Genomic DNA, 21,575 nt, shown 5'->3' with positions numbered 1-21,575 from the left:
GCATGCAAACAGAAATGAGAATTCTTGCTTTCTTACAGGGTAATGAGAATCTATTGATTTGACTGCTTAAAATTATATGGAGGGTCTTCGACAAAAGTTTGAAAATTGTTTGGGAACGTCTTACCATAGAGTTGAAGGATCGGACAATTCCTGGATCGCACAACTACCAAAACACACCAGCAAAAAACAAAATGACACTTTGAAATATTTAATTTTTGTCTGAAATCACAGCCATATTCATAAATACCTAATTACTACATTCAACAAAGAATATATTACATTACAAGGAATTCAAACAAGTACATTTTTTTTTGAAAAACAGAATTTCACAGCATCTAGACATCCTCCACTGAGTCGGGGGCTATTGCGCAGCGTGCTTGGACTGAAGATGCAGGAGTATGGAGACGGAGGCAGGTCAGCGGGGGGGGGGGGGGGCGGGTCAGGGGGCGGTGCTTACTGCTCTGCCCGCCGTGCTCATTGGCAGCTCACCTCAACATGAGTGCTCCCGACTAATCTGATAGGCTGTGTGCTCTTTGCTATGTTCTGCTTCATGACATAAAAAAATAAAACAACGTTCGACCGGTCTGAGATAAGGTTGGGCGAGACATGGGTCACAGCGTGGAATCGTGTAAAAAATACCTCTGTTAGTATCGGTAATGTGATATGAAGTGTTCACGATTATGGTTATTAAAAAATAATGGGGGTCCATCGTGGTTTAATCCTGGGAGTCAGAGGTACAGTCCCACGATAGATTACCGACTTGTAGTTCGAATCCCACACCCTTTGACTCTGCCCTGAAGAAACCCCCTGGTCCAGTCAGCTCCTACAGAGCAGTCAGTGCTGTACTACAGGGTGGGGTTGAGGGAGGGGGGGGGTGGTACTAGGGCTGGGTGGAGGAGGGGGGGGGGCGGGGGAGGTGTCAGGAACAACAACCAGGGCCGGTCTGAGTGCATGCACAGAGTTCCAGTGTGGACATGCTGAAGGGCCTCGTGAGGGACACCGACACTCCATTCACCGCGCAGTGGTTCGGCAAACAGAACAAGGATGGGATGGAAATGCAGTCGCTTTGATTTGCACCTCAGAGGCCCCCAGCATGGAGAACAGGTGAGGTCCTTGAGATTTGATAACGATGTTGGCAAACAAGAACCTTTGGATGACGGATCAAGGTGTCTCACGCTGGGGGGAAATGGAGGGAGCGGATATTTACGACAGAATTGACACCAATGGAAAATGGGGACAGAAATAATGTGAGTTGGCCGTCATGGTTGGAATCCTGGTTGCATTGGCAACCTAATTGAGACTTGATATAAATTGAGGATCCAATATGGTCTTACAATTACCCTTTTTTTTGGCACACTCCTTATATGGCTCTGGCAAAGTACCTAACCTTGTAAGGCATAATCTGCCACCTCTAATTATACACTGTGTTTTTACTATTTTAATGATGATGACGTTGAAGTCCAGTGAGTGGCGATTAATTTGATACCTTTGGACGTGGCTGTAGGATTTGTTCAGTAATGGACTATTGAGTGTCTCCCTTCATTGAGACAATAAACAAAAACAGGCACCAACGAGAGAGGAACCCTTGCTAGGGTTGGGGGGGGACTCGAACCTAGAGGCACATAGTGTGGGGAGAAGGGGGGGTTCAGCTCAGTGACCCCTAAGTACGCTTGGCTGAGCTCAGAGACGGGGGGGATGAGAAGGGGGTTAGGGTGGGGGGTAGCTGTAACTGGGTGTCAGATGCACAATGCTGGAGAGGAGGACGACATGGAGAGTAGAACGTTGTACCCTATTTCTCTCTCCCACTCTCATAATGTTACCTCAACATGAGCTAGCCAGCAGCAGTACACACACTAGAAGCAGGGCTTTCTTGACCCACCCACCCCACCCTCAAAAAAAGCATTAACATATATAAAAAAAAATGGCAGGCTTTTTTTTTCTTTTAAAAGAACATTGATTAAGTAATAAAACATACAAAATTCTTTTAGTCTTCATATTATATACAATACAAGGCTCAAGCACCTTTTTAAAATTCTTATTCTCAAATTTTTCTATTTTGAAATAAAACATTTCCTTTATTCTTTCCAAAAATGTGCATTTTTTTCCTAAGTTCTCTCCTTAATGTGAACAGTTCTTTGCCGCATCAGAGTACCGACATTGGTAGCTCTTCACGCATTCTTCTTAAGTGCATTTTCCAGTTCAAAAACTAATGCGGCCCCCGTGACTCCGTCAGTCTGAAGGGCCGGGGACATACTTATGCTTTTGGTGATGTGGGGGCTGGGGGGGGGCTGGGGGGGGGCTTGGGGGGGCGTGGTCACCCGCTCATGGAGTGGCTCTTCCTATTGGCAGAATAGTCCTTGTGGGCGTGGCTGTGAGAGCAGTAGGGGCTGAAGCAGGGCATGATTTACACTACATTGAGAAGTTCGGTGGCGTGTGTGTGTGTGTGTGTGTGTGTGTGTGTGTGTGTGTGTGTGTGTGTGTGTGTGTGCGCGCGCGCGCGCGCGTGGCGTGTTCTGTGTCCGTAGTATGTGCATGCGTGGTTCTCCTGCTACTCCGGCCCAACACTCTGACGGATCCCAGGGTTCGGGTGAAGTTGGCAGACACAAGTGGCTTGTGGCACCGTCCCTGGCTGGCCGTGACCCAGAGACGGTTTGTCCTTCATCGTTTGGTCCTAGTGCCCCCCCCCGTGCATTCGCTCCCGTCTCCCCAACGTCGATTCATCCACTGAAGCGGCCAGCCAGCCAGCCAGCTCCTCTTCAGTCGTCGAGCTATGTTCACAACATCAAGGCCATAAAAAATAAACTCTAGGTGTGTGTCTGAGAGGAGGATGAGGAGGAGGAGGAGGAGGAGGAGGAGGAGGAGGAGGAGGAAGAAGAGGTGGCAGCCGGGGCCGGGGCCCTTGGGCGGGGGCCCGTCAGCTCAGCGGAGCGGGGTCACCTGGGTGGGTATCCCTTGTAGTGGCCCCCTCTGGGCCAGTGTGTCTGTGGCAGCGTCAGGCACTTCCTGAAGTGCTCCAGCTCCGCCTGCAGCTTCTCTCGCTCCAGCGCCAGCTTCTGCCTCTGGGACATCAGCTCCTACACTCACGACCAGACGGGGTCAGGAGGGGGACGACAATACACCCAGTCAGCACTCTGGTTTGGTTTGGAGGATGTGGCTCCCACCGCAGAACGTGTCTCAACTTCTAAAACGTTGTGCAAGGCTTACATCTAGCCATGCGACACGCAACGCTATGTTGCACACGTTTGTTTTGGCTTCACAGGTACACTGGCAGCCGCACACACACACACACACAAACACACAGACATTCGCACTCACTCACACACACACACGCGCATGCAGGCACACACACACACACACCACACACGCGCATGCAGGCACACACACGCGCATGCAGGCACACACACACACATACACACACTCAGTGTGTAGCGCCTCTTACCCCCATGCTGTGGGACAGCTGCTCAGCCGTCAGACTGAGGTTGTAGTTCTGAGCTTCTAGCCGCCGGCACTGGCTCTGCAGCACCTGGCGCTCCACGCCTTGCTCTGGGAGAACAAGGAGACACAAGCGGTGCAGAAGAATGAGGACCCCCGCTTTCTTTCTCCGTCGCCGCACAACACAGGAACCCCTTCGACGCGGATTCTCCTTCCGTGCGTTTCACAGTCTTGAATGCCGAGGGGTGTCTCACGAGCACAACGCGTCCACACTGCCCTCTAGTGCTCGTTCATCATAGAGCATGACACTAGTGGCGCCAGATTAAAATGCAGCTGGTTGAAATAAAACGGTGGTTAAAATATTACGCATTCAGGTAATCAATTGTAGACAGATACCATACCATGCTTTTTTTTTGGGGGGGGGGGGAAACGCATTTTTCACCAACAACACATCTACGCTGGCGTCCAGGTGCCTTACCTTCAATATAATCCTGATAGGCTTCGAATATCGACTCGATCCCCTGCCACTTCGGCCCGGGGGGCTCCTCTTCCTCCTCTTCTTCATCGGAGTCCTCGGGGCCGGACACGTCGGGCCGGGCCCCGGGGCCCTCGCGGTGCGGGGCCATGGGGAAGTGCTGCCCGTTGGGCTGGGGGAGGCCGTGGCCGTGCGGCGGGGGGTGCAGGTGCTGCACCGAGTGGGCGAGCGAGGAGTGGGGGTGAGCGAGGGCCTGGGACGCCCGGCCCGGAGCACACTGCAACTCGGGAATGTTGTAGCGCACCGAGGAGTCCTGGGGGTGGGAGGACTCGGGCGCTCCCGTGACACCGCCTGTGGGGAGGGGGGGGGGGGGGGTAGGGAGTTAAGACTGACGCACGGTGGGAAAGTCCCGGTTTTCTTTAACAAGGGCTTTTTTTTTTTTTTTTGCCCATGCAATAAGCTTTGTTGTATGTTTGCTTTAACTTTCTGCTAAATCTTACACACTATTAGACTTTCTACAATGCATTTTTTTTCTTTGCCTATGTTTCCTTTACTTATCTATTTTACTTTATTATTCCTAGGTGAAGCACTTTGAGTCTGCCTTGTGTATGAAAAGTGCGACATAAATAAAGTTGCCTTGCCTTGCCTTTGGGGGCATTTATCCAGGCCTATCTTATGAAACAATAATTTTTCTACGTTGCATGATAGACCAACCGTCACTCTAATGAAAACAAATTCTGGACCCACTATGCAAATCCAGAGTCAAATCCAGAAGCCATTATTTTATTTTCAAACTGGTGCACAGTCATACACCGGTTCACTCTCCCAGAGCCATGCGTGCTTGTGGTGTTGCCCAATTTGACCGTGTTTGTCATTCCAGGAAATGTTGTTCCTCTTTCTCAGAAGCGGCAGAACGCTGGTCCGGAAACACATTGATGGTCTAATTAAGCCCCGAGTCTAATTATGCCCACACGTCTAATGAAGCTCAAAAAATGAAACAATCAATGCATTAATTAACCACGCTACGGGGTCAAGTGTGGTTACCCTACTCTCGCTGAGCTCCACATAAAAAGGCATTGAAATGAACCGATCGAATCACACTCGCTCGGGGAGTCAATGATAAGAGAACCAGTTCATTAATGCCGATCTGACTGAAAGCTTAGCCGTGGTGTGTTACTTAAATCTAGGAATGTGTTGCAATTTAAAGTATCGAGAGTGTGATTAGCCGGGTTTTAGTGAGCGGACCGATTGCAACCTTGCGCCTCGATGCAAGGTTACAATCTTTGAGAGGCGCACATCAGGCACTCGCGGTGGACGCAAGGAGGGTCCGCAAAGACGTAACGGGTCCGTAAACCCCCTTGTGTTGCGTCAACGTGGAACCATAATCAGCCTTTAAGACCCCCCGCCCCCCCACCCCCCCGAGCGGGGGGGGCGGGGGGTTTTAAGGGCTGATTATGGTTTATGGGTAGCTGCCGGCCGTACCTTTGTGTTTCTGCAGGGCCTTCTGGGTGGACTGCAGCACCGACTCGTGGAACTGCTGGGCGAACTCCTCGGGCGTGAAGCTGTCCCAGGGCTTGGAGCGTCCGTTGAGGCCGGCGGGCCCCTCTTTGGGCTGCATGGGGAGCGGGGCCGGCAGGCTGCCCAGCAGGTTGGCGCTCCTCTTGGGCGGGGGCCCCCCCTCGCCGCCGGGCCCCCGGGACTTGTCCGGGTAGACGGACGGGGCCAGGGGTTCCTTTGGTCTCAACGTGTCGCCGCCCAGGGGGGCTTTGGGCTGGCCGCCGGGGGACGGCAGGCCGTGCGCGGGGGAGGGGCTGTGGGGTCGGGCGCCGGGCGCCTCTTCTGATTGGCCGGGAGCCTGGGCGGTGTCGGATTCTGTGGCCGGGGGAAACACACGGGGACGGAGTGAGCGCCAGGATGCACGGTCGGTTCAGGTATGGAAGGACATTTACATAATGGAGCACGTTCACTTTAGATGCTCCGGCAGATTAAGATGTATTAATAAAAACACACACATGGAGGTGTAAACAACGTGTGTATTTAGCCTGTTCCTTACCGGGCGAATGTGCTGGAGGGCTTTTACACAGAGGATGGGTAGCATGCCTGATGGTATCTAAGGTAACACTCTTTTCTTTAATAGCCTGAAGCAGCTCCACTACCCTTTCATTGTCTGAATGAGAGGAAAGAATGGATGCAAGACAGAGGGGCAGGCAGAGATGGTAACAGAGAAATGGGGAGAGGGAGGTAGAGAAAGAGAGAGAGAGAGAGAGAGAGAGAGAGAGAACTTGTAAGTCTCTTGTGGTCTTGGTCCCAGCTGTGTATACCCAATACAAAAAGGCCTTAAGCACTACACTATCGCCTATGAGAATAAAGACGGTTTTCAGGAGTTGGAGAGAGTGAGAGAGTGTGTGAGTGTGTGTATGAGTGTGAGTGTGTGTGTGTGTGTGTGTGTGTGTAAGAGAGAGAGTCGAGAGAATGAAAAGGATACTGTGCACATGCATCTGTCAGAGCATACATTTTGCATGAGTGTGTGTGTGTGTACCGAAACAAGACACACACAATTATACCCGCCAAAGGTAGACAAAACTGAATGAGCAGCCAATGCATAGTGGCTACCTGCATAGTGCACGCCGAGTGCTAAGTGCAGTCAGTCAAGCTTACGTGATCTCTGACCGCGCATAATTAACTCCAGGGTAGAATCAATACTCCTGCATAACTAAGAGCTAAAGAGGAGCAGGCCTCTGCAATAGAAGGGATGGAAGGGTTCAAGTAAAGGAACATAACCTGTCGGTTTGCTAGTCACAGTTTGGGGGCGTGTATTTGCATTCTTTAATACATCCATGTTTAGGAGACGTCACTTTTTTGAAGTCGTTTCCTTGTTCGATAACTAGAAGGAGGCCATCACTCTTGGTATTCAAAACTAAACTGTTTTGAATACCACAGTGTGCGTTACAATTATTGCGATACGATTTGACACTGATAAGGTGTTTATGTTTCTTATCCATTTCTTGAATGGAAAGGCAAAAAGCCGTTTTAGACAAATAATGTACAAATCGTCAATTCTGAATACCTAACTGAAACAAAAACTGTGACCCTAAAATCGTGATATGAACAGAACCGTGAATCTGTGAACCGTTCCACCCCTAGTATGTGGGCACGGTACCTCTGCTTGCCGTGGTATGAACTACAAACTTCATAATCACCTAGAAAAACTGACGAATCAACTAAAAGGTGTATTTAACGGCAAAATTGGTTTCCGGGATCACGCTAAAGGTCAACTTCAATGTCAAAAAGATATTACCTTGCACTCATGGTGATGCAATACTCATAATGCGGCAGTAAAGCCGTATGTGTGTGTTGGTGTATATCCGATAGTGTGTTAGCATGTTTTTGCGTGCGTGTGCCTTCTCATGTGTTTCAGCGTGCGTGTTCCTTAGCATGTGGTTCAGCCAGCGTGTGTCAGTGTGTCAGCAAGTGTTAGAGTGTGTTAGCTCGTGTGAGCTCATGTTAGCATATGCTAGTGCCTGTTAGCTTTTGCTAGCATATGTTAGCTCATGTCAGCGTCTGTTAGCTCATGTTAGCATATGTTAGGCCATGTAATCATATGTTAGCTCATGTTAGCTCATATTAGCTCATGTTAGCATATATTAGCTCATGTTAGCATATATTAGCTCATGTTATCTCATGTTAGCCAGCTCCGGCACGGACTGGGGCCCGTACCTCTCCTCTGCTGCGGCGTGACGTGGGACAGGCTGAACATGGTGAGGAAGCGCTTCTTGTCCTCCAGCTCTGGCGCGCGGTCCATCTCCTCGGGGGTGAAGCGCGTGCTGAGCGGCGGTGGCGGCGGCGCGGCTCGCTTGGCGCTCAGCGCCGGCGGGGAGGGGCTCCGCTCCCGCAGCATCCTCCGCCGCTTCCGGCGCTTCTGCTGCACCAGGTCGTCGCGGCGACCCACCGTGGTCAGGCCGAACACGCCCAGGAAGTCCAGTTTCTGGAGCGGAGGAAAAAAAGGGGGGAGGGGGCAAGGTGGGGATGTCTCATTAACACATTGCAATTTTAGTTGCTATGGAGTAAAGCAACACATACATGTACTGTGTTCATTTCATGCAGCGTCGTATCCTGAAGCAATTCTCGACTCAGTAGTATTTCAGGATTTCCCTAAAGTCCCCCAAACAGTCATTTGTGCTGTGTGTGAATAAAAATATAAATAAAAAATGTAACACGGATGGCTGCCTTCGTAATAAACGCTGCGGTCTCTAATCAGGTATCAGAGGTCGTGGAGTTCTGCCCGCGGACTCTGAGACTGCTTCGCGTTGTGAGCTGAAAATACCGTGCTAAGGGCTAAGCTATCGCTCCGTGTGTGCACCGCGGTCCCACGCCGGGTGGGGCCGGTGAAGGTGCCCTACCTCCATGGAGTCATCCAGCTTCAGCGGGGGCTGCTCCGCCACCCTGCGGAGGTGGCCTCGCACCTCCTCCTCGTCGCTCTCGTCGTACGAGTCATCCAGCTCGTAGTAGTAACCTGCAACGCGCACGCAAACACACACACAATCAGTACTCACAGTGTTTCTATCTGTTTGCTTGTATGTTTGTGTTTGTATATGTGTGTGTATGTTTATGTGTGTGTGTGTGTGTGTCCGTGTGTGTCGCTGTATCCGTGTGTGTGTGTGTGTACCTGTATCTGTGTGTGTGTGTGTGTATCTGTATCTGGTTATCTGTATCTGTGTGTGATTGTGTATCTGTATCTGTGTGTGTGTGTGCCTGTGTGTGTGTGTCTGTATCTGTGTGTTTATCTGTATCTGTTTGTGTGGTGTGTGTGTGTGTGTGTGTGTGTGTGTGTGTAAGTGTCTGTATCTGTGTGTTTATCTGTATCTGTTTGTGTGGTTATCTGTATCTGTGTGTGTGGATCTTTATCTCTGTACCTGGATCTGGATCTGTGCATGTGCGTGCGTGCGCGCGTGTGTGTGTGTTCTGAGCTCCACCCACCCTTCTCCCGGGCCTCCTTCCTCCTCCTCTCCTCCAGGTCCAGCTTGCTGACGGCCTGCCGGTGCTGCTGCAGGAACTCGTCGAAGACCAGCGGCGTCTCGGGGCCCGCGCCCGCGCTCGTCAGGCTGGTGGACCCGCTCAGCCCCAGCCCCAACCCGGGGACCCCCGGCAGGACCACCGCCGCGGGCCCCTGGCTGTGCCGGCTGGGGCCCTGGTGTCCCGGTGCGAAGGCCTTCATGCCGGCCCCGTGGGCGGGGCCCCCCTTGCCGGCCCCGCCCACGTCGCTGTACTGGCTGGAGAGCGACAGGGAGGCGCGCTGCTGGCTGAAGAACGACTGGGTGGACTTCTCCAGCTCCGCCAGGAAGGTGCTGGGCTCGGGCAGGCCCGGCGGGCCCCGCGGCGGGGGGTACTTGTCCATGACGCCCCCGTCCCGCCGCCGGCCCCCGTCCTCGTGCTTGACGGAGGAGGGGGGCCCGGCGGCGAGGCGGCCGAGGTCGTAGTGGACGGGCCCCGAGGGTTCGTGGCTGCGGCGGGAGTCGGAGGACGTGTCGATGAGGGAGACGGGGTTCCATAGCGTGGCGGGCGGGGCAACGTGTTCCCGGGGCGGCTGGGGCGGCTTGGGGGAGATGAGGGGCGGCGGGGCGCCCAGGTGGGACAGGAGGTCTCGGCTGCCGGGGTCGTGGTGGTTCTGTAGAGATCTGTCGGGAGACATGAGAGAGGGAGGGGGGGTCACGTTGGGTCTAGCCAACCGGGAATCGGGGTATGTATATGTGTGCGTATGTATGTGTATATGCATGCATGGGTGTGTGTGTGTGTGTGTGTGTGTGTGTGTGTGAGAGAGTGTGGAGCTGTGTTATCAGGCGGCGGCAGAGTAGCCTGGAGCAGAGAGAGGATGTGGCCCAGCCCCACTATCTATCCTCCAGATATACAGAGCTGCTTCTGATCTGCAGGGCCCGTTTTAGTATGACACGCACGGAACCATGCGCGCGCACACGCACACACACACACACACACACACACACACACACACACACACACACACACACACACACAGGGGGGGGGGGGGGGGGGGGGGACTGGGGGAGTTCAAGAGGAGGTCTAGTGTGGGAGATGCTTGGTAGAAATGACAGGCTGCTCTGACAGCTGGCAGAGACAGAGACGTGTGACTGACACAGGTAATGGAGATAGTGACGGATCACCACGGAGGATGACAGAAGCAGTGGAAATGTAATAAAACAGTCGGTGGGAGTGTACGGAGGGCGGCGGCAGTGGAGAGGGACGTTTAAAGACGGGAGGAAGAGCGATGGATTGCCAGGAGAGGATGACAGGACGGATGTGAAGGCAAGTAAAGCGTCGCAGGACATGGACAGGAACAGTGAATAATACGGGGGAGGGGGGGGGGGAGAGAGAATCATTGTAAATATGCAGGTTTAAATAAAGCCCTGAGAGGACGTGGAGACCTCGATCCTGATCAGGCTCGTCGGTGGCACCGCGAAACGCCGGGCCAATCAGATTACGGCCCTGGCCTACTGGTTGCGTTAGTGTCTTTGCGGTCGCATGTTTTATCTGCAATCTGCAGCCCCGCGGCTCTGACTGTACTGTCGTGTTACTGATAGCCGACATGTGTATGGTCCGCGCACTCTGGCAGTTCAGCATTAACCCTGGTAAATAATCCCCCCCCCCCCCCCCCCCCCCCTTCTGCTTAATCTCCTGACGCGTCCACACACAAACACACCGTCACACACACACACACCGTCACACACACACACACACACACACACACACACACACACACACACACACACACACACACACACACACAAACAAAGTGGGGTTTATATGCTTAACCAGGTATAGTGAGGATTAGCCTTTGTCTTGATGAGCTTTTCTATACGCTGCTCATCCACTCTGAACGGGAGTGCAGCCAGTGGGCCCTGCACCGCGCATCAACGCCTAAACGCCCTGCCGCTGTGATCCTGTGTGCGTGTGCGTGTGTGTGTGTGTGTGTGTGTGCGCGCGCCAGGCGGGACTGAAATAGACCAGACCCAAAAGAACAAACGCCACGGTTTCTGACAGGGTTCATTTGCTTCCCCCGGTCCCGCCTGAACACAGCCTGGCCCGACAGCCTCTGAGGGAACCCCGAACAGTCCCCCGGCGGGACAGCTCTGGCTGCACCACCGTCAACCAGACGCCCCCGTGTGCATGGGCGTGTTCAAGGCAAGAGAGGGAAGAGTTGGAAGAAACGAGTATGTATGTCGCTGTTTGCGTGTGTGTTTGTCTTGTGTGCGTGTGCGTGTGCGACCGGACCTGTATGCGCCCGTCCTGTGTCGCTGTTTATCTCTGAGTGTATCGTGTGTGTTTATCGTGTGTGTGTCTGTGTGTGTGTGTCTATCGTGTGTGTGTGTGTGAGTTTATCGTGTGTGTGTGTGTGTGTGTGTGCGTTTATCGTGTGTGTGTGTGTTTATCGTGTGTGTGTGTGTGTGTGTCTATCGTGTGTGTGTGTGTGTGTGTGTCTATCGTGTGTGTGTGTGTGTCTAACGTGTGTGTGTGTGTTTATCGTGTGTGTGTGTTTGTGTGTCTATCGTGTGTGTGTGTGTTTATCGTGTGTGTGTGTGTGTGTGTGTGTGTGTGTGTGTGTGTTTATCGTGTGTGTGTCTGTGTTTATCGTGTGTGCGTGCCTGCGTGTGCTGGTGTGTGTGCGCCCTCACCTGTGTGCGTCCGCGCGGTGCTCCGGCGCCCCGTCGGGCCGGCCCAGGTCCAGGTGCTGCTCCAGAACCTGCTGCCGGAACTCTGACACCTGGTACTGCCGGTCCTCCTTCTCCTGCCGCAGCTTGCGTTGCCGCGCCAACCAGCGCTCCTCCTCATTGGTCCGCTGCAGCATCATGGCCGACGTGAGGGCCGTGCCCACCCCGCCGGGCCCCAGGTAGAGGCCGTGGGCGGAGACCAGGCCCGGCACGCCGTGGTGTGATTGGACCATCGCCGGGTGGAGCCCCGGCGGCATTGGCTTAGGGGCGGGAAGGACCGCCTCTTTGGATTTGTCTGCGGAGGAGGAGGAGGAGGGGGGGGGGGGGCAGACGTAAGGACTTTGTTGGGAAATGACAACGAATGAACGGCACAAGACAGAAACCTAAAGCAGACAAATATCTTTGTCTGATTGGCAATGCTTTTAACACTACAACGGTGAAAAAAGTACAGCAATGACACGTGTAGTAACCAGGGCAGAACGATTTGGGGAAATAAACAAATTGTGATTATATGTGTATTATATAAAGTTCCATATGTTCTGTATGATTCACTTCACTAAACATAATAGTGACAATGTTTTCCTTTACAATTTGCAAATCGCGTTCTATGACATTGCGATGTCGGTTAGATTAGATTAGTCGTTCAGCCCTCGTGGGAACAGCGGTACGTGTGATCAGCGGGCTCCAGGGCGACGAGGTGGGCTTACCGGGCCGGTTAGGGGTGAGTCTCTCTGGCTTGCTCCGCTCCTCCTGGCCCCGCATGGCGTGCAGCTCGGCCAGGTAGTGGCTCTCCATGGCCTTGGCCACCTGCAGCTCCTTCTCCCGGAGCGCCCGCTCCTTCTGCCTCTCCATCTCCCGCTCCCGTTCCCGCTCCTTCTCCCGCTCTCGCTCCCTCTCGCGCTCCCGCTCCCGTTCCCTCTCCCGCTCTCTCTCCAGCTCCTTCTCCCTCTCCCTCTCCCGTTCGCGCTCCCTCTCCCGCTCCTTCTCGCGCTCCGCCTCGCGCTCCCTCTCTTTCTCGCGCTCCCGCTCCCGTTCCCGCTCTCGCTCCCGCTGCCGAATCTCGTCCTCCAGCTGGAGCCTGGACGGGAAGGATGGAGAGAGCGGAACGCCACCGTTAAGAGTCACACAACACCCACACCCACACACACGCACACACAAAAACACACACCACGGACAGCAGGAGTTCTATAGGCGCGGGTCTACAGGGGATTGGTGGTTTTTTTTCCTTGCACAGCAGTCACATGCGTTACCTCTCGGACAGCCTCTCCGACTGCAGTGCGGACAGGGAGGGGTGCGAGAGGTCCCCGGGGTAGCGCACGCCGGGCAGGTGCATGTGGACGGCCGAGGGGTGTAGGGGCGGCAGGCCCCCGCCCCCCGGCAGGGAGTAGAAGGGCGACCTCAGCGCCGAGAGACAGAAGGGGTCGTCCATCCTGAGAGGGGGAAGGGAGAGAGAGAGAGAGAGAGAGAGAGAGAGAGAGAGAGAGAGAGAGAGAGAGAGAGAGAGAGAGAGATGGAGAGAGAAGAAGAGAGAGAGATGGAGAGATAGATATAAAGAGAGAATAAGTGAGAGAGAGAGAAAAAGGAGGGAGAGAAAGAGAAGGAGAGAGAAGGAGAGTGAGAGAATATAAAATAAAGAGGTCCCCGTGGTGCTGCAGTGCCTGCTTCATTAACCTGTGTGTCTCCAACTCCCAGAGGAGCTCCATCACCGGCTCTTCCATCTTCCAAGGAAGAGACAGTCCCTGTCAGCCCACCTCTATTAGTACACAGCAGCCTCACACGCCGCACACAAGCACGTGTATGTGTGTGTGCGTGCGTGCAATGCTATGTGTGTGTGCGTGTCATAGATGGCTCGTCTCATTAAATCCATTACAGTGGAGTGTGTTGACGGGTGCTGCAGTCCTTTGAGTCCGTTGCATACCCCCAAGGAAGCACACAAGTACACACACATGGTGTCAACACACACACACACACACACACACACACACACACACACACACACACACACACACACACACACACACACACACACACACACACACACACACACACACACACACACACACACACACGCATTTCAAACAGCTAGCTGCACTATGCTGTACACGATCCACCACAAACGCGACGCCTGCAGAGAGATCACAGGCAGGACGGGTGCGCTTGGTTTGCTCACCTGTACGGGGTGAAGGAGGGGTGGGGCAGGTAGCTGGGGTGGTAGTAGGCGGCGGCGGCGGCGGCTGTGGCGGGGTCCAGGCCCATAGGCAGGGAGGGCATGCGCATGGCCTCCTCTGCGGTGGCATAGGGTCGGAAGCCGCGGAGGTACTCCTCGGGAACGGCACCAGGGGGCAGTCCGTGCAGCTGTCGGGGCAGGCTGAGCACCACAGAAGAAGAAGAGGAGCAACGTAGGGGATGAGTGCACAGGGCAACGGGAGGAGGCTAACCACACAAGTCAAGCTAGGGCTGGGCTAGCTATCGAAATTTGATTTCAATTTGGATTATAGCGTCAAACGATTACCAAACAGATCTTTTTTTCATTAAATGTTTTAGAAAAATTGCAGAGCAGCTGCAACATTTTGGTTCTCAGTTACAAAGTGTATTTTTGGTGCGGAATAAATGCATCTTGTTTTCTCTATTTAAATCCATCTTGATTGAAAATAATCGTGATTCTGACTTTTTCCTCCATAGTCGAGCAGCCCTACGCCAACCTTCTAGAGAAGTGTTCATCTCTGCTCGAGGTGTGACTCATAACTGCGAAGACTCACTTGAGTGGTTGGAAGCGGGAGTCCTGCATCACGGCGCCGGGGCTCAGCCCGAAGGCATAGGGGTTTCCCAGGATGTGAGCAGGGACTGAGGGCCCACCCTTCTCCTGGGAGAGGCCCCCCTCACGCTCTCTGCTGGCCCCACGGGGGCCCGACTCTGACTGCATGGAGAGAAAAAGATAGAGAGAGGAAGAGATAGAGAGAGAGGAAGAGAGAGGAAAGGGGAATGAGTGGAAGAGAGAAAGAGGGAGATGGAGAGATTAGCCATTGTTCCTGAGGGCCTGTGACCGCCACGGTTGTCCATGCTCATGGAGCCCATCCTGAGAGAGAGGAAGAATAGGCCTGTTTGTGGAGCCCCAGCCTCCCTCCCACTGCCTAGCTTCCTTTCACAGTCTGTCACACACACACACACACACACACACACACACACACACACACACACACACACACACACACACACACACACACACACACACACACACACACACACACACACACACACACACACACACACACACACACACACCTCTGTGAAAGGATCTGATAAAAACAAAAAATGGGAACCTTGAATTGAACGGTTACGGGAAGACAGCTGAAGGAGGAAATAATTACTAAGCAGCCACCAGTTTCCCCGCTTCTCGCCTCGTTTCGCTGAGCAGCCAGCGCCACCCTTATGATCAATGTCGTACAACAGCGAGTCCGCACGGAAACAGACTTTGATCCAGCAACAAAGTGTGCATGTGTGTGCGTGCAGGAGATGTGCCAGTGCCACTGTAACATTTACCGAGAGAAAACAAAGGCCACACCAGCATTTTCCCTCCATCTCTCTCTCTCTCATATCTCCCATTTGGCTGCAAGCCTGAGCTCACTTATCCAAATCTACAACAAACACATAAACACACAACACACACACACACACACACACACACACACACACACACACACACAAACGCCCAGCAGGAACATTCAACATTTGAGCGGCAAACAAAGGTGTCCTGCGGAGAGTGGGAGTGTGTTTCTCTCCTGCTTTGGTTTCTCCCCCCCACCCCCCCCACCACCGGCGCCGATAAATGCAATCACAGAACAGAGACACATGCGGCCCCCCGAGGATGAAGAGGGGCTGGGGTAGTGGGGATACGGGGGATGTTTCCTAGCGGGGAGGTGACTCTGTATCATTGGCTCTGCAGAGTTAAAGAGTAGGCAGCGGAGAGAGGGAGGAGACGGGAGAGGATGAAAGAGACTGCGGGCAGTTGAGAGAGGAGAGAGGAGGAGGAGGAGTGCAGGAAGGTCTTGCCCCCTGGAGATTAACCTCTGCCTTCCCTTGGATTAGAGAGACCTTCTCACAGTCGTGCTGTCCTCTCTCTCTCTCTCTCTCTCTCTCTCTCTCTCTCTCTCTCTCTCTCTCTCTCTCTCTCTCCCTCACTCTCTGTGTCTTCCTCTCTCTCTGCCAGAGATAAAATAAATCCCATTTAGTGAGCTATTGCTTCCAGGCTCTTGTTCCGAGGCCACTGACCCGGACCGACACCGGTGCGCTAAAACCTCATATCGAATGCTTCTAATGTTTGGGCCTCCATCCCTTGCCGTCTTCCTCGAATGCCCCCCCACCCCCCCCCCCCGACCCCTGTCCCATCCCTCACGCCCCAACTCAGCATCACCCTGACCTAACTCCCCCCTCCCCACCCCCACCCATCTCCCTTTCTTTCAAGCAGTTTAACGTTACCATTTGCTCCTTGTTGTTTGTTCCGCTTCAATGGGCGGCCTGGCAGTCTCCTTGCATTTGCCCTCTCCCCCCACTTATTCACACACACACACACACACACACACACACACACACACACACACACACACACACACACACACACACACACACACACACACACACACACACACACACACACACACACACACACTCCTAACAGCTTTGTGCGCAAGGGGAAAAGGTGAGCTCTCTGTACCGATGAGCAGCCGGGTGGAAAAGTGGTTCAGATACGTCAAAAGAAGTCAAAATCACACACCATCTGGGAAAACACAAGACGCCGCCGCAGCCCACCGGCTCCCCACCGGCCCCCCACCGGCCCCCGACAACCCCCCGTTTCCTCTAACGATGGATGGGTGGCCGTCTAGAAGCGTCAGACTCCAACCAAAATCTTTTTGGCTGACCAATATCCAGTAAATTGTGCACTCCTTTAACACGAGAGCCACTGTAAAATGAACACACACGTCACGACAGCAGGGCGTTTAACAGGTAAGTGGGCATGGACTTACTATTGCAGATGCTGTGGAGTTCCTCAAGAGGTACAGTATGGTAGGAAGCGCAACAGGCTACAGGACGCTAGCCAATAACAGGGGCGAGGGAGGATTACATATGCTGCAGATTTAGTATACAATAATATGCAGTCTAATTAATGCAAATATGGTAGCAATAGTTCTGTTACGATGTGTCATAGCACTGCTATTCATTTTATGCCAAATGCAATTCATTTAACACTGTGTAAGATTTGTTGGAATCGTGCCACCTGCTCTATAGGAGGTGAAAGAACAACGTTTAAACTGCAATAAAAGATTTACAATCTACTATCCCTGGGAGCGCAGACTAATTCAACGCCAGAATATATTTCTGAGCTAATGCGACCGCTTAGATCAAATTAACAGACCCAGCTAAACAGAAAGAAATCTGGACTGATTTTTTATATATATATATATATTGCTACATGTATGGAGTGTTATTTCCGTATCTGATTCAATCTGAAACTGTGTGACTGAGATAGGTTGGCGCCACTTGTCAAAAACATGACCTGACTGTTGTTCTCAGAGTTTCACTATTGTCGGTGTCTAAGGTCAACAACACATACGCACGCGCACACACACACACACCGCAACGTCAACCCTGCTCGACTTAGCACACGGAACAAAATAAGATCATCTTCAAACACGACAGACAAAACACAAACCACGTACATGCATGCGTGGAAACTCCCTGAAGCATGCATTCATTAATAAGTGTCTTCACGCAAGCCATCCTATAGGGGGCTTTGCACCCTTTAGCTTGGGGATGGGAGACCCTGTTCATCCGGGAGGGCTCATTTACCCCTCCTCAGATGGAGCTATGAATCCAAATTGCCAATTAAAAAGCAATTACAGACGGCAGTGGGAACAGACTCCTGCAGTCATTAAAGCAAAATGCCAAAGCACTGTACACACTCCCCCCCTCTCCCCCCAAACCCTCCCTACTCCCCCACGCCTTCCCTGTGACCCCCCTCAGAGAGACACAGGCTCATATCTCAGCGAGAGACACACTAATCAACCCCTCTTATGCATGGAATACAAGGTTCAGATGTTTGCACAAACACACGCTTTTTGCAGGATTTGCAGAATGCAGCTCCTGCATATTCTAGCAGTGTGCCTACTTATCCATTCGTCGTGTGTGTTAGTGTGTGTGTGTGTGTGTGTGTGTGTGTGTGTGTGTGTGTGTGTGTGTGTGTGTGTGTGTGTGTGTGTGTGTGTGTGTGTGTGTGCGCGTGTGTGTGTGGGGGTATTTGTGTGTGTGTGTGTGTGTGTGTGTGCCTGTGTAAGGCGGGTCGAGGCAGGGTCCCCCCGGAAGAAAGGACCCCAAAAAAAGGAAAAACAAGCGTCAGGTGTTAAGAATCCGAGTGCCATGTTGGCTTCCGTCAATCCAGCCCTCCTCCCGCCCTCCTCCAACCACCCCTACTGACCCCTCACCCCGTCCTCTCTGCATCGTCCCTCTCCTGCTGATTGGTGATTAGGAGTGGCAGCCGCTGGTCAGACAGAACTGTCTTTGTTTGACAGGACGGGGCTAGCACAGTGTGTGTGTGTGTGTGTGTGTGTGTGTGTGTGTGTGTGTGTGTGTGTGTGTGTGTGTGTGTGTGTGTGCGCTTGACTGTGCCCTACTCGAGTGGATCTTTGTGACCACAGAGTTAAATGGGCTTGCTGAAGCGGCAGACCGTAAACAGGGAGGGGGGTGGGGGGGAGAGCTCTGAAGCATCCCTACTGAACCACCCCCCCGGGGCCAGCCCCTCACCCCTCTCTATCTCTCTCCCCATTGTCCACCGCGCCCCCCCCCTCCTAACCTCCCCATGGGGGGTTAGGGGGGGGTGGCCCCTGGACTGGCATCCCAAACCCAGTGACACGATGGCTCAGTCAGCCTGACCCCTCACGCTCACACAACCTACACTATGCTGGGTCTCTCTCTCCCGTGTGCCCGTGTGCGCGTGTGTGTGTGTGTGTGTGTGTGTGTGCGCGTGCGTGTGTGTGATAGAGTGAGAGTGACAGAGAGAGAATGGAGAGAGAAAGGAGAGAGGAGAGAAGGAGAAAGAGAAGGGAGAAGAGGGAGAGAGAAGAGAGGAAAGGAGAGAGGATGGAGAGAGAGGAGGGGGCGAGTCCCTGACGAGAGAGGGCGGGGGGCGGGGGGGAGATACGGGTGATGTCACTGCGGAAGAGCCATTCCGCCCTGGCCTTGGGAGACCCTTGGACCGAGCCGGGGGGGCCGTGGGGTGAGGTTCCGTGGCCCCCGCATGGCAGAGGTCAGCAGAGGGGCCCAGACCAGAGGGACAATAGCCTTGACGCCTCTACTCACACACACACACACACACACACAGACCCCCGTAACCCCCCTCCCCCCTCACCGCACACATAAAAACACCCAGCTCCACCACACACACACACACACACACACACACACGTCCCCTCTGGGGAACAATCGCGGGCGCCGCTGTAGCCGCGTCCCGTCCAAATGGCGGCGGCGTGTCGCAGGGCTGTCCGGCGCCGGCCGCTTGCCCTCCACCATTAGCCCTGAGCCGCGATAAGAAGGCTTAAAGCAGGGCCATAATCCATAATCCACTCCTTATCAAAGCAAGCAGCTCGCTCTCTCCCTCTCTCCCTCTCTCCCTCTCTCTCTCTCTCTCTCTCTCTCTCTCTCTCCCCCTCTCTCTCTCTCCCCCTCTCTCTCTCCCTCTCCCTCTCTCTCCCTCTCTCTCCCTCTCTCTCCCTCCCCCTCCCTCTCCCTCTCCCTCTCCCTCCCGGGGTGGCGATGCAGAGAATGGGATGCACTTGGCTGCCTTGAGTGAAGAGGATGCAGAGGGTGGTGTGCGCTTGCGTGCGTGCGTGCGTGTAAAGGGATGGATGAGGAGGAGGAGGGGGGAGGCTTGGGGCAGAGTTCTAAGGGCGGAGGGGGAGGGGGAGGGGGAGGGGGAGGCAGCGGAGGGCACAGCGGGTGGGGCTAAGCCGGGGCCAGAGGGGTGGAGATAGGAGGGCCGAGCACAGATGTTGATTTGCCGTTGAGGCCGTCACCTCTGTGGCCCGGTGGCAGCTGTCATTGTTTAACACCCAGCGCCACTAGGGTGGGGGTGGGTGGGGCGCTTGGTGGCTGGGGGGCTTGGGGGGGATTTGTGGCTGGAGTATTTTGCCTGGCCGGTTCAAAAAGAGCACTGAGTTGTATCACATGCATAAGTCGAATGTGTTGTGACACACCAAGAGTTAAGGCTAAATATTTCAATAATACCGCACTAAGCCGGTGTGTGTGTGTGTGTGTGTGTGTGTGTGTGTGTGTGTGTGTGTGTGTGTGTGTGTGTGTGTGTGTGTGTGTGTGTGTGTGCGCGATTGTGAGTAGGTGCGTGCGTGCAGGAGTAAACAAAACCGGAAGGCTGCCTTGACGGTCGATGTGGAGGGAGAGAGAATGTGCAGACACAGGTCTGACCATCCAACAGTGGAAGTGGGGAGACTGTGGAGGGCCGGCATATATATCAGGTGTGTGTCTGCAGCTTTGTGTCTGTGATGTGTCATGCACCAAGTCCTTTTGTTCCGGCTCCTCCAGACAAACGGACATGCGGCTCTCGAACACAGGGGTGTTCACGCGGGTGCCTTTGTCTTCACGTGCGTGCGTTTGTGTTCCCGCTTGTGCGTTTGTGTTCACGTGTGTGCGTTGGTGCCCCAAGGTGTGTGCGTGACTTTACCTGGCGGCCCTCGTTCCTCCAGAGGCCGTTGCTGGTCTTGGTGGGCGCGATGGTGACGACGGGAGGGGTGTTTGGCACACTGTGTCCCCCCGAGGGGACCAGCATGGGCCCCGGGCCCAGGGGCCCGCGCTTCGGCGTGCTGACGGGGGAGCTGTGGTTGGTGGCCGGGGAGGACACCGGGGAAGACTCGCTGCTGATGGACGAGGCGGCTGAGGGGGGGGGGGGAGAGGAGGAGGAGGCGTAAGTACGGAGGAGGCGGCGCGAAGCGGAGACACCAGCGCCCCGCGCCGCAGAACATCGTGTGATGTGGAGAGCCAAAACATTAGCACGGAAACAGACCATTTGGAAAAGCAATCTGCCGTGGATTTAAAACATGGTAATGGCACTACAGGAAGAAGTAAAAACGGTGTGTGTGATGTGTGAGAGATGTTTGTGTGTTGGGGGGGGGAGGCATGTGCACACACACACACACACACACAGCCATGACCAGATGGATGGCCCTAGGCTCCTATTATGGCGGGACAGTGATCAAGATGAGCAGCACAGCCTTGACACTGAAGACTACAACAGAGCTCAATTGTGCAACCACGTTCACACACGTACACACACACACAAGCACGTGCAAAAGCAATCACAAGCACACAAACACATATATACACACTCACACACCCACACAGTCAATTACATGCACACGCACACACACGCAATCATTTGCACACAAACACACATGTAATCATATGCACACACACATTTACACACTCACGCAGTCAATCCCCTGCACTCACACACACACACACAGTCAAATATATGCACACACACAAGCAATCATGTGCGCACAAACACAAATGTAATCACATGCGCAGAGACACACACACACACACACACACACACACACACACACACACACACACACACACACACACACACACACACACACACACACACACACACACACACACACACACACACACACACACTAGGGGGTAGGTGCTGGCCCAATGAGCTTCTCTGCCTTGCTGTTGCTGTGTCACATTAACCAAGCCCTCTGGGGAAACCCTGTAGTGCAGGGTCACCGCGTGGTCACCGTCACAGACACATCTCTTCACAACTCTCTTGCTTGTTCTCTCCTTCGCCAGCAGCAGCGTTCGCTGACACACAGACTCACACAACGTCGTACCTCTGCATATGTCCTCCCTCCATTTCCTTCTACTTTTTTCATTTT

At 53.7% G+C, this 21,575-nt stretch overlaps 2 protein-coding genes across 4 annotated transcripts in view; both read right to left on the bottom strand.

Annotated features, from left to right (window-relative positions):
* The window catches only part of dbndd1 (dysbindin domain containing 1), a 177,088-nt gene that overhangs the window by 127,480 nt on the left and 28,033 nt on the right, over positions 1-21,575 (bottom strand). The window lies entirely within an intron of this gene.
* The window catches only part of gse1b (Gse1 coiled-coil protein b), a 35,987-nt gene continuing 14,604 nt past the window's right edge, over positions 193-21,575 (bottom strand). For 2 of the 3 annotated variants that reach the window (XM_060071439.1, XM_060071440.1), the window contains exons 3-16: positions 20,354-20,562; positions 14,388-14,545; positions 13,799-13,996; positions 12,879-13,058; positions 12,336-12,706; positions 11,593-11,923; positions 8,885-9,582; positions 8,308-8,420; positions 7,625-7,892; positions 5,961-6,074; positions 5,390-5,779; positions 3,911-4,258; positions 3,440-3,543; positions 193-3,074 (exon numbers count right to left, since the gene is read on the bottom strand). In XM_060071439.1, the coding sequence (XP_059927422.1) occupies positions 2,934-3,074; positions 3,440-3,543; positions 3,911-4,258; positions 5,390-5,779; positions 5,961-6,074; positions 7,625-7,892; positions 8,308-8,420; positions 8,885-9,582; positions 11,593-11,923; positions 12,336-12,706; positions 12,879-13,058; positions 13,799-13,996; positions 14,388-14,545; positions 20,354-20,562 (3,623 nt within the window). In that variant the 3' untranslated portion in view covers positions 193-2,933. The remainder of the gene's footprint in view (positions 3,075-3,439; positions 3,544-3,910; positions 4,259-5,389; positions 5,780-5,960; positions 6,075-7,624; positions 7,893-8,307; positions 8,421-8,884; positions 9,583-11,592; positions 11,924-12,335; positions 12,707-12,878; positions 13,059-13,798; positions 13,997-14,387; positions 14,546-20,353; positions 20,563-21,575) is intronic. The other variant, XM_060071441.1, reaches the window with a different exon arrangement.

The sequence above is a fragment of the Gadus macrocephalus genome, chromosome 14, assembly GCF_031168955.1.
Source record: "Gadus macrocephalus chromosome 14, ASM3116895v1".
Taxonomy (NCBI): Eukaryota; Metazoa; Chordata; class Actinopteri; order Gadiformes; family Gadidae; genus Gadus; species Gadus macrocephalus.
The sequence above is the reverse complement of the archived record's forward strand: the minus strand, read 5'-3'. Positions and strand labels throughout refer to the sequence as shown.